Below are 10,891 nucleotides of genomic sequence, written 5' to 3'. Positions count from 1 at the left end.
AACTCCACCTCTTGGATTCAGTGCATGTTCTTCATTTCTTTGTCATTAGGCTTTGGTGAGTGCTTCAGGTCCGAAGCATGTCCACATCTGGATAATGCCGACCTCCGCTGTTGAGTCGGCCATTGCTGCTGCTGCATGCATGCATAACGCTACTATTTGTTAGCGATTCCCCCGCGTGGCCGTGTGCAGCTGCTCTACGTGCTCAGGCGATCACCATCCGAGGTCAGATTCCATGCACCGGATCGAGCTCGCCAGGGTTGCGTGACATCCGCCCATGGTCGGCAACCTGTTGCTGCAGGATGAATAGTTTAAAGTAGGCCTCTCTCTCATCATCATCTTCTTTCCATTTCACTGTTAGCAACAGTGGAAGTGATGCCCGACTGAGTTCGAGTGTTTGGTGGACTTATTAGTATCAATTTTGGTCATCAATTCCGTATAATATAATTAATTCATCCTTATACCCATATAAATATTTAAACCTAAGTTTATAATAATAATTTCATCTAATTTTAGATAGCCTGATGACCATCTTCTACTAAATCGTGTCATGTTAATAAGTTGACCAACAAGAAGTAATTACCTATAATATTCTGATTTATTAATTTACTTATTGATAATATAAGTCGTATTATTTTAACATGTGAGAACTAATAGTAATTATAATATATTATAATTATCAGATGCAGATCCCATTATATTAATATTATGATATTAATTACTGACTCAGCATGATTGAATCCAAGCTGGGCTGAGCGGGGCCCAATATGGCTCAATCTGGGCCCCAACATGGGCTTATTCGGTTACAGCGAACAACGAATCAACCTCGGTTTCACCGGCCTTTTATCCGATCGCTTCCCGTTTTCGTGCTCGCGGTCTCCTCCCTCGCCTTCGTTGCTGATCGTATTGCTAAGCGACTGGGGCGCAAGAGATCGGCTTATGGCGCATAGCGCTGCTGCTTGTTTCCTCCCACTCCTCTTCACGGCGCTCTTCCTCCTCTCCTCGTGCAGGTTCGGCTCCGGAATCCCGACCAGGTATGACGGCTTCTACTACAGCGGCGGAGGAGGGGATTGGAAGGACGTTATCGTGGTGGACGCCTTCCTGGACCCGCTTTGCCCCGACAGCAGAGACGCGTGGCCGCCGCTGAAGCAGGTCGTCCGACTCTACTCCCTTCGTCTCGCCGTCATCGTCCATCCCTTCCCCCTACCGTAATCCTTTCTTCTCCTTCTCTTCCCATTTTTATCTTATTATTGTTGTTATAGATTAGCAACTTACCCTATGTTTTTAATTGATTTTTGTTCTTGTACTCAAACAAATTGACCGGCCTAGAGTCGGAGCCAGGGTTTCGGCTAGAACACCACTATCGATGCACATAAATCGTTGTCTTAAAGTGTGACATGATTTTACTATATCAAATTAAACAAGATAAATATTGGTCCAAATTAATATTCAAATCATTTAAAAGAACTGAGTCAATGATGTTAATTGATATGGATAAAGGACCATGTATCGCCAAAAAAGAAACAGTATGTTAATCATGAACAGAGGTATGACATTAAAAGATAATTATCATCAAGTTAGAGCTAGTTATTTTAAAGTGTTTTTATAACGACTTGTGGCTTGTAACAGATATGAGTGATTCAAATCTCAATTTTGGAAATTTTTTGAGATGGATCAAGAATGAGATGTAGTTTATGTGTAGTCAGCAATTGAATGGGCATGAACATTGGATTTCCACTTTGGTTATCAATAATTGCCTATTAAAATAATTAATGGACTTAGTAAGCTTATTAAGGAACATTAAACAAGTAAATATGGTAAATGGAGAAAAGAAGACACGCGTGTGTGTGTATTGTGAAGAGGATTTAGAAACAAATATACCAGTTCCTTCTAACATTTTAGCATTGGTATTGTTTGTTAGAGATAGTATCAAAGATAAACTGCTAGTTGCGAAGCCTCAATATGACATGTAGATGACTTCTAACCAATTCCATTATAAGATCAGATGGTTGTGAAGCTAGGTACTAATGTTTAGGTAAAAGCATTAAGTACTATTACAACATGCTGAAATTCTTCTACTTCTAGTAAAGTTCCTCTATGTATTCTTCAATATAAATGGCAATTGTCATGACCGACCAAAGTTATCTGTAGAAGTCACAACGTTTCTTTTGTCTTTTGTTTCTCTCATTTGACCATTTTTATTAATATTACTTGTAGTTCTCCAGTTATATTTTCTTGTTATGGTATGTAATTGTGCTTCTTTCATTGCATTATCTTTCACGCCCTTAGGCTTTGTGCCCTCCGAAAGTAATTGCAGCTGTTAAGTAGCTCGACATTTCACAGTTACACTCATGTACGAAAGAGTGTTTAGCTCATCTACATTTTCTAGAGGTGATGGCTTATATTCCTCTAGGTGCTGCATATTCACAATGATTATCCAAAATCTTCTTAAATTCATCTTTCAACGCTAAAGCATTATTCTTCGAAGGATTCCTTGCAAGCTTCAATTTCTTTTACCTCTTAAACACAACTATTTCCCATGTCACTAGTCTTCTATAAGCCTTATGTGATGTGATTTCAAGGTATTGAGGAGGCATTTCTTTTTAATTTTGAAATTTCAATAGATTGAATGGTTAGTGTAAAATAATTGTCAGTCACTTTTAAAAGCGAGAGAAATCAATATAAGAAACAAAATAATAAATAAATAGCTTTTCACAAGAATGTAAGATTAGTACATAAAATATGATTTTTGGCTCAGCAGCTATTGGAAGTGTATGTCTAATATTCGCATTATGCTTCATATATTTTTTTTATTAACATGCAATATGAAAAAATTGAGGGAGCTATTTCTTAAATCCTTAAGGTTTTAGAGACTAATATATAGAAGCCAAAAAAAGGAAAAAGTAGGACAATGGAAATTTTCCTGATATTATTTCTAAGATTGGCTATGATGATAGCACCACATTTCACAAGATTGCTAAATAAATTTAATCTAGGTTATGTATTTTGAAACCCAATTGCCTCCCTCATTGTTATTGAAACTGTACTTAAAGCAGTAAAATTAACATAAAGCTAATTAATACTTTTGTTTTAAAACTTAAATATAGGACTTAATTATGACCAGAGACTCCAACCTAATCTAACTTGTTTGAAGTACCACTTATGAATCAGCACAATAAATCTCCAATATGCCGGTTGACTTTATTGGTGCACCTAAAACTTCTATGAGTTTGAACCTCTGGTGTAACTAATTGGACTATGTCTAGTCACATGTGCGTGATAGAAGATGGGTACTCTCGACTCACTGTATCTGGTCAAAGAGAAAGAATTCCCTTACAAGTCACGCAGTCTTCAAGCTCTACTAATTTCAGGAGCACATGTTGCTGTTTTTTGTTTTAAAGCATGGACATACTGTTTAACTTTATCAGCATAACCACCTGTAGTTAAAGACAGCTGCTTTGCTCACTTATGAGATTATTTTTCTGGTACTTGCAGTTACCATAACAATGCTTTTCTTGCCTGTCGTGCTCTTCATATTGCAAACAAGCTGAATGCATCATCAACATTCCCCTTACTGGAATTGTTCTTCAAATATCAGGTTCGGAACTTTTCACTGTACAACGATAATCATCTCTTTGGCTGGTATTCTGACTGTATTGTTAGAAGTTACCACTCTAACAAGTGTTGCTCCAGTTTGAGAGGACATAAAGGTCTCCAAAAAGTATCAACCAGAGAATTAATCTAATAAGTAACTTCATTGAATAGCAAGTAAAGGGAAATCCAATACTGAGCTGTAGAGGTATTATCCATGTTGATTTACTACTCAAATATCCTAGTCTTGCTAGAATCCAAATATCCAATACAAATACACAAAGATAGCATGTAATCCTGTGCTACAAGATGAAACTATGGTGCCTATTTACAATACTGCTATACTACTGCTCCGTGTCCTCTCCTATTTGCATGAGGAAAATGTTTTTTTTTATTATCCATCAGTATATTATGTCCTAACTGAAATGAGAATGATGTATCTTTTTCCAATTGTCTGAAGAGTCATCTTCCAAGCATGGTACATTGACCACTTCTGCCTTTGAAGCCCTTTTTAGATGACTATTCCCTTCAAATCTGAAATGGACCAATGCAACTAAATGGAATGCAAATGAACCATAAAATATGCCTTCCTATTTGAAACTACAAAACCATCTACCTCACTCATGTCATGTAATATAGAGATTTGCAAGTGGCTTAAAGTAGTTTCAGCTTTAATCCTCCTTTACTGAATCAAGCTTACTGAACAGGAGAGGTATTATAATGGACCCACAAAAAGCATGTCAAGATCTGCTATAATTGATGACATGGCTAAGCTCGCCAATGGGGCTGTTGGAAACTTTTCCGAATTCCTCTCAGGTTTTGAAGATTGGAAGACTGATATGGCAGCAAGAACCTCCTTTAAGGCAAGCTATTTCACTCATTGTCTTTTTAGTTTGCCCGATTGTTGTTCAAATGTCGCCCTCCATGTTTTCTCCTCTGCAGTATGGGTGTACAAGAGGGGTCGCTGGCGCACCGTTCTTCTTTGTTAATGGATTTCTGTTGCCTGATGCTGGATCAGCCCTCGACTTAGAGACATGGATAAGCATCATCGGCCCACTGGTGAAGAATCAAAGGGAACAGGTACAAGAAGTTCTTTCTTCTTACTAGAGTTAGGTAGAAGTCATCTAAAACTGTAATAGCAAACTAGATTTCACCATGGGATGACCCTCCTGTGTATGTCTACTGGTTTATGTACTGTGTTGGCATATTATGATGACCATTATCCCTAGGTGAATGACAGCTACCAATTGCACTTGCAGTGGCTGTGTCGATATGGTCCATCCATATAGCTCAGGTCAAGTCATCCAGGCTAAACCAGCTCAACTTGCACTAATCTAACCATATACACCAAATTTAATTTCTGCTCAACAATTTTTTGTGTATGTTATGTTCATAAAAGTTCACTACTTCAATCTGACAAGGTATGTATAACAGATAAGTGTTCAGCCTAAGGAGTTGAGGAGGATCGAGTTGGAAACAGATGAACCTTAAGGCTGATTACATGTGTGCAGAATTAAGTTCAGAAGAGGATGCAATATGGATCAACATGAAGAGGCCTCTCTCTCTCTCTATACTTTCTTATAAGAAATAGCTCATCTTTCTGATCAATGAAGAACAGGAACCATGTGGTAGATGAGACCTTTGCTCTTTTTTTATACATTTATTTTATTAGCTGCTGAATTAGCTATGTACTGCTGATGGCATTTTCCACTGCTACACATATGATTAAATGAAACTGTGTACTCAAAAGTCAAGTAACTTATTATGTGATTCTCATGTCCTTTATTACTGATTCTTATTCTGAATCATGAGATGACCTGCATGTCCTCATCTTATTAGTCAACTAAATGTGGCCTCTGTACACCCAATTATAAATTATCCTCTGCTTAATGGTACTTCTCTGCTTGTTCGTTGACAAAGTATATTAATTCATCTGTAAATTTATACTACTACCCTTTGCTTGTTCGTTGACAAAGTTTGTCAATTCTGGGAAGAACTCTAATAGGAATGTTGATGGAATTCTATAAGTTTCAATGCTGAAATGTATGCCTTGTGTGATGTAGTTGAGCTTGCTCTTTTGTCATGGGATATATGCATCGTGTCAACCACTCCCCTAACATGGATTAATCAACCCATTATCCATGTTTCTCAAAGTTGCATCATTTGAAATATTCCTCCTTGCGGTTGAATATATCAAGATGGTGAGTTGGTGGAGGTGCATAACATGCTATATGGTATGAGTATGATGCTTTTTATTATCTTATAATATCATAGGTTATTAAATTTTAGCTCATCTGGCATGCAAACCAATCTAATACTCTCCATAAGAAGGTAATAATGTTTGATTTGTTCCATTGATTTCGAGACAAAATACATCCAAACTAATTTGCGAGTGACTATGATAATCTTATTATTATAATGATTTGGTCTTTAAGTTTTTTAAGTATATATATGGTAAATATATATTTAGAGGAATAAATATTAGGTTCACATATTGAGAGGTATATATATATATATATATATATATACACACACACACACAAATTTGCTACAAAAATCATATGAACTCAAATGGCTCATGTGGTTGACCTTGTAACTAACCATGGAATGCTTCCAAACAACGGCCACAGAGTCAGCGACGACTACATCTATTACAATGCATGCATGGACGTTAAATACCGTCTCCGTCCCTCTCCCTCCTCAGGCTTCCATGGCTTCCCAACCCCTCGCCGCACTCGGGCTCCTGCTCACCGCCTCGCTGCTCGTGGCGGGAGCAGACGTGACCAGCCTCGAGATCCGCCACCGCTTCTCCGACCGCATGCGGGAGTGGGCGGAGGCCCATGGTGTCGCCGGCATGCGGTGGCCCCAGAAAGGAACCGTTGAGTACTACGCCTCCCTCGCCCGCCACGACCGCGCTCTTCGTGGCCGCTCCCTCGCCTCCAACTTCTCCGAGCTCGCCTTGGCCGACGGCAACGCTACCTTCCTGGAGCAAAACCTGGAATTGTGCTCCCTATTCCCTACAGACTCTCCTTGCGTTATCGTCGTTCTTCCGTCTCCTCCTCCTCCTCCTAATTGATATGGAAACTATATGTAGCTTGTACTATGCCGTGGTGGCGTTGGGGACGCCGAAGAAGCATTTCCTGGTGGCGCTGAACACGGAGAACGGCTGGTTCTGGGTGCCGTGCGAGTGCCTGCAGTGTGCTCCCACCTCCAACCCCATCAAATATGGAGTGCGCCTCTCTTCCCTTTCTGGATGTTATAAAGATTCATCCCAACCCTCCATCCCATCCTGTCTTCTAATCTCAACCGTCCGAGTAAATCACATTGCAGCAAAACGTGACCTTGAACGTCTACAGCCCGACCAACTCCTCGACGAGCCGAAGCGTACTCTGCAGCGACAGCATCTGCGGCAACACCTGCCCTGGATCGAACGCCACCTGCCCCTACTCCGTCGATTACCTCTACGTCAACACCTCCTCCTCCGGCACACTGGTCTCCGACACCTTGTACTTGGTCACAGACGACGCCGCTCAGCAACCGGTGAAAGCACCGGTTGTCTTCGGGTACTCCTCTTCTCTTTCTTTCGCCGGTTCCTCCGCGTCTTGCATCTCATGGAGTCTTGCCATGGCGCTTGTTGCTTGCTTCAGGTGCGGGCGGAACCAGAGCGGCGCGCTGCTCGACACTTTCGCCCCCAACGGCGTGCTGGGGCTCGGCCTCGGGGAGATGGCCGTCCCCAGCGTCTTGGCAGCCGCCGGACTCGTCCCGGATTCCTTCTCCCTCTGCTTCGGAGCTGACGGCGTCGGCAGACTCGACTTCGGAGACAGAAGCGGCGCCGGGCAACCAAGAACTCCGTTGAACATGGACGGCAGGTAACGAGATCACATCGAGCTCTACAGTTCACACCATGCTCGTCTCACTTTGGTGTCCTCTGCAGCTCTTTCTACAACATCAGCTTCACTGGAATAGCGGTAGGGAATCGTTCGACAGCAGCGAGTTTTACTGCCATCGTCGACTCCGGTGTGGCCTTCACTTACCTGAGCGATCCAACCTACTCAACACTCACCGATAGCGTAAGACATGACTCTGCTACAACATCCATCCAACCTCGTTCCAACATGCAGCACTCACCAACATCTTCTTCTCTTCCTCCGCAGTTCCATGCCCAAGTGCAGGACACCCCTCACAAGCCCGACCCAAATCTTCCCTTCGAGTACTGCTACGATGTCAGGTAAGTCATCTCCTTCACGTGGATTTCTTGGCATGTCATCCGATAAGCTTTGCTGATCTCCTCATGCAGTGGCTCGACTCAATCACCCAACATTCCCTCCGTAGATTTGACGACGGAAGGTGGAAGCAACTTCCCCGTCAATTACCCTTTAATTCTCGTGCAGGTAAAGATGAATTGGTGCTATGCCCTGTCCAAGCCATTGATCTCCGCATAACTTCTTCTCCTTTATACACAGAGGACAACGTACTGCCTTGCTGTGGTGAAGAACGACGGATTCAATTTAATCGGGCGTAAGATTTCCATTGCTTGTTTCGGGTTGCTTTCATTGTTGCGTGCACAGGAATCACGACTGGGCGTTCATGTTCTGTGCAGAGAACTTCTTGGAAGGACTTCGCGTGGTGTTTGATCGCGAAAGGTTGAACTTTGGCTGGGAGAAATCGGATTGTAAGTAGCAGCACATCTTTGGATCAAATCTACTCGCGATTTAGTGAGAGCAGTAGCATCAACTACGTGTGGTTTCCCCTGTAATGTGCAGGCTACCAAGCTTCCAACTCGGTTGCAGTTCCAGCTTCTGCCCCTGCCCCTGCACCAGCACCAGCACCAGCGGCAGATTCTTCTCCGGCGAGCAGTCCCGATCTTCCTCCGGACATTGAGGCCCCGGCGGCCAGTCCTCCTCGTAGCGGCGCCTGGCGTTTGAGCACCATGAGGAGAAGCTTCTTGCTGATCATCCTCCCTTTGCTCACCATGGCCATGCTCTGACCTGCAACTTGCCATGAATGCTTCCATTCTACTCCTAATTATTTTGATCTCTTTGGTGTCTTATATATATATATATATATATATATATATGTTTATTGTGCGGAAGGAACAGATCGGAGAACTGGTGGTGTTGTTTAATGTGGTACATAAATCTTGTAGACTTTTGAGCAAACAGGATTCCAAATTGCACATGATGAACAGTATTTAATATGCTTTGGTTTGTGATACGGAAGACTCAACTACGACTGTTATTAGCTCAGCTTAATTTGTGTTCAAGGAATGTCTGATATATATGTATTATTCCATTATAAACTATTTTGATTTATTGGCATTGTAAAATAACAAATGATGCAAATGACATGGGGCTAATAACGGCCTATTAGCCCCCATAGACAATAATTCACGAAAAGCTATTGAGGCTGATTTTGTCGACCTTCAAGAATAGTTAGTGGTCATTGGATGGCTATTCATGCATATTCCCCCTCTAATTCGATTTTCGTAAACGACAATTCGTAGGAGGTCATTTGAGCTTATCACCCTTATAGACAAAACATCTAAGGGAGGGTATTATGATGGTTACAAACGGTCCATATGGACGCCTAGGTATAAAAGCTAATCCTCCACGTCTACCTTTGCATAGGATCCAACAACTAACTTGCATAGGGTTAGACCTATCTTCACAAATCCCTTACACCTTATAATTCTAAGAGAACTAACTTGAGCGTCAAAGGGGTCGAGTCGGGAAACTTTCTCCGACGTTGACCTTTGCATAGGATCCAACAAGAAGATTGAGTCTTACCTCGGCTCGATCTCGAAACCACCTCAGATCCCTTGATATTATGCTAACCATCGTTCACGACTATTATGAAAGTTTCTCGAATAATGTTATGTCTTGGTGATAAGCTTAAACCATGTCAATTCACAACCAATGATAATGAGACACAAGAAAAGTAATTCTCTATACTCATATGCTAAAAATGATAAAAATATCTAATATCTCATTTCTTTAAATAGCCTTTGTAGCATGCGAATTTGAGAAACTACACTAATTACATTTAAGAAAATATAGTACTAATATCATATATTATATATCGAATATTATGATGTAGAAATGAATAAATATATTATTTATAGAATAAAAATAAGATAGTTAAAATGATGAGGAACATCAGAAGTCTTGTATAATCATTGAATATCTCTGAGATTGAAAGAAAAATTTTATAAGACAGTTGTAAAATCAACAATGCTTTATGAATCTATTAGACAATTAAGAAATAATAAATATAAAAAGTTTTTGTAGTTAAGATGAGAATGTTGATATAGATGTATGGAGTTAGAAAATAAATATTTTATTTATGAATAACTGGGTATCACTTCGATAGAGGATAAGATAAAAAAAAACGTTTAAGATGAAAAGAACATATGCCTATGAGACTTATATATGTAATAGTTAGAAAATATGAAATGATTAATATTAGTAGTATAAGAAGAGATATATAAAAACATAAAGTTAATAAAAATTATAAACATAAATTTAGATACTCTAAATTTAACTAAATATATAATTATTTTACAAATCTCATTTGTGATAGAAATTCATAAAGCTGATTCACTTCTTCTCATGTTTTTTCCATTTCATTATCTTCTTCATCCTCTCCTATTCTCCGTTGGCTCCTCTTCCTCTCTTTTTTCCTTTATTATTCTCTTGCGATTCTTAGTGTGAGAATATTTTAGTTGACAATCCGATGCACTTATAATTCTTTTGGAAAGGTCATATGCTGAATGCTTAACCTCTCTCCTATTTCTTTCTTTGATGGATGCAATTCACAAATAGAGTTAGATCTCTATATTTTATATGGCTAGAATTGAAAGTTAGACTAATTATTTTAAAAAAACGTTTAACTCGTATCGAAATATTGATGTACCACGTGTCGGTGCATATCATAGTAATATAAAATAGAAAAGAATGAGAAGAACGAGAGAGAGAGTGTGAGTGAATCAATGAAGAACCAGAGAGATCTAATCTTTAATAAGAAAAACGAATCGAATTGAATCATACGAAAAGAACTATTATATTTAGGATTTAGAGTATATGTCAATCGGAATTTAGAAACATACAAAGGTCATTGACTTATTCAGTAAACTTTAGAATCAAATCGTATAAAAAGGACTATTATATTTGAGATTTAGGGTTTAGATCAATCGGATTAAGGAGCTTGGCACAAAAATGCCATACGTCAAATCTCGCACACACTGACATGTCACAATGAGTCCTAATTCGAGTGCTAATCGAAGCCTACTCTGTCCTCTGTCGAA

The 10,891-nt window shown here is 39.9% G+C and overlaps 2 protein-coding genes across 3 annotated transcripts; both read left to right on the top strand.

Annotated features, from left to right (window-relative positions):
* Nucleotides 1–843: 843 nt before the first annotated feature.
* Nucleotides 844–5,373, top strand: LOC135616652 (uncharacterized). 2 transcript variants are annotated; one of them, XM_065116062.1, is made up of 5 exons: nucleotides 844–1,205; nucleotides 3,493–3,595; nucleotides 4,296–4,451; nucleotides 4,531–4,668; nucleotides 4,848–4,892. In XM_065116062.1, exons 1-5 carry the CDS (start codon nucleotides 937–939, stop codon nucleotides 4,875–4,877), a joined length of 696 nt encoding a protein of 231 aa, XP_064972134.1. In that variant the 5' UTR covers nucleotides 844–936; the 3' UTR covers nucleotides 4,878–4,892. The 2 variants fall into 2 exon arrangements, with proteins under 2 accessions (XP_064972134.1, XP_064972133.1); XM_065116061.1 differs by lacking the exon at nucleotides 4,848–4,892 and adding an exon at nucleotides 5,023–5,373 and having other exon boundaries at nucleotides 846–1,205.
* Nucleotides 5,374–6,274: 901 nt separating this feature from the next.
* Nucleotides 6,275–8,785, top strand: LOC135616069 (aspartyl protease family protein 1-like). Its single transcript, XM_065115237.1, has 10 exons — nucleotides 6,275–6,591; nucleotides 6,683–6,818; nucleotides 6,919–7,151; nucleotides 7,236–7,457; nucleotides 7,523–7,658; nucleotides 7,743–7,816; nucleotides 7,886–7,979; nucleotides 8,052–8,106; nucleotides 8,189–8,260; nucleotides 8,352–8,785. The coding sequence occupies exons 1-10, from the start codon at nucleotides 6,299–6,301 to the stop codon at nucleotides 8,573–8,575; spliced, it is 1,539 nt and encodes a 512-aa protein (XP_064971309.1). The 5' UTR covers nucleotides 6,275–6,298; the 3' UTR covers nucleotides 8,576–8,785.
* The last annotated feature ends 2,106 nt before the right edge of the window (nucleotides 8,786–10,891 follow it).

The sequence above is a fragment of the Musa acuminata genome, chromosome BXJ2-7, assembly GCF_036884655.1.
Source record: "Musa acuminata AAA Group cultivar baxijiao chromosome BXJ2-7, Cavendish_Baxijiao_AAA, whole genome shotgun sequence".
In the NCBI taxonomy this organism is placed as follows: Eukaryota; Viridiplantae; Streptophyta; class Magnoliopsida; order Zingiberales; family Musaceae; genus Musa; species Musa acuminata.
Note: the sequence above shows the minus strand (reverse complement) of the source record. Positions and strands in the feature narration are given on the sequence as shown.

Excerpts from the sequence above, each read along its gene's own strand:
- LOC135616652 (XM_065116061.1), top strand. The coding sequence starts at position 937 with ATGGCGCATAGCGCTGCTGCTTGTTTCCTCCCACTCCTCTTCACGGCG. Across the intron at positions 1,206-3,492 it reads GTCCATCCCTTCCCCCTACC|TTACCATAACAATGCTTTTC; the intron begins GTAATCCTTTCT and ends TGGTACTTGCAG. Across the intron at positions 4,452-4,530 it reads CAGCAAGAACCTCCTTTAAG|TATGGGTGTACAAGAGGGGT; the intron begins GCAAGCTATTTC and ends TCTCCTCTGCAG.
- LOC135616069 (XM_065115237.1), top strand. The coding sequence starts at position 6,299 with ATGGCTTCCCAACCCCTCGCCGCACTCGGGCTCCTGCTCACCGCCTCG. Across the intron at positions 7,659-7,742 it reads ACTCAACACTCACCGATAGC|TTCCATGCCCAAGTGCAGGA; the intron begins GTAAGACATGAC and ends CTTCCTCCGCAG. Across the intron at positions 8,107-8,188 it reads CGGATTCAATTTAATCGGGC|AGAACTTCTTGGAAGGACTT; the intron begins GTAAGATTTCCA and ends TGTTCTGTGCAG.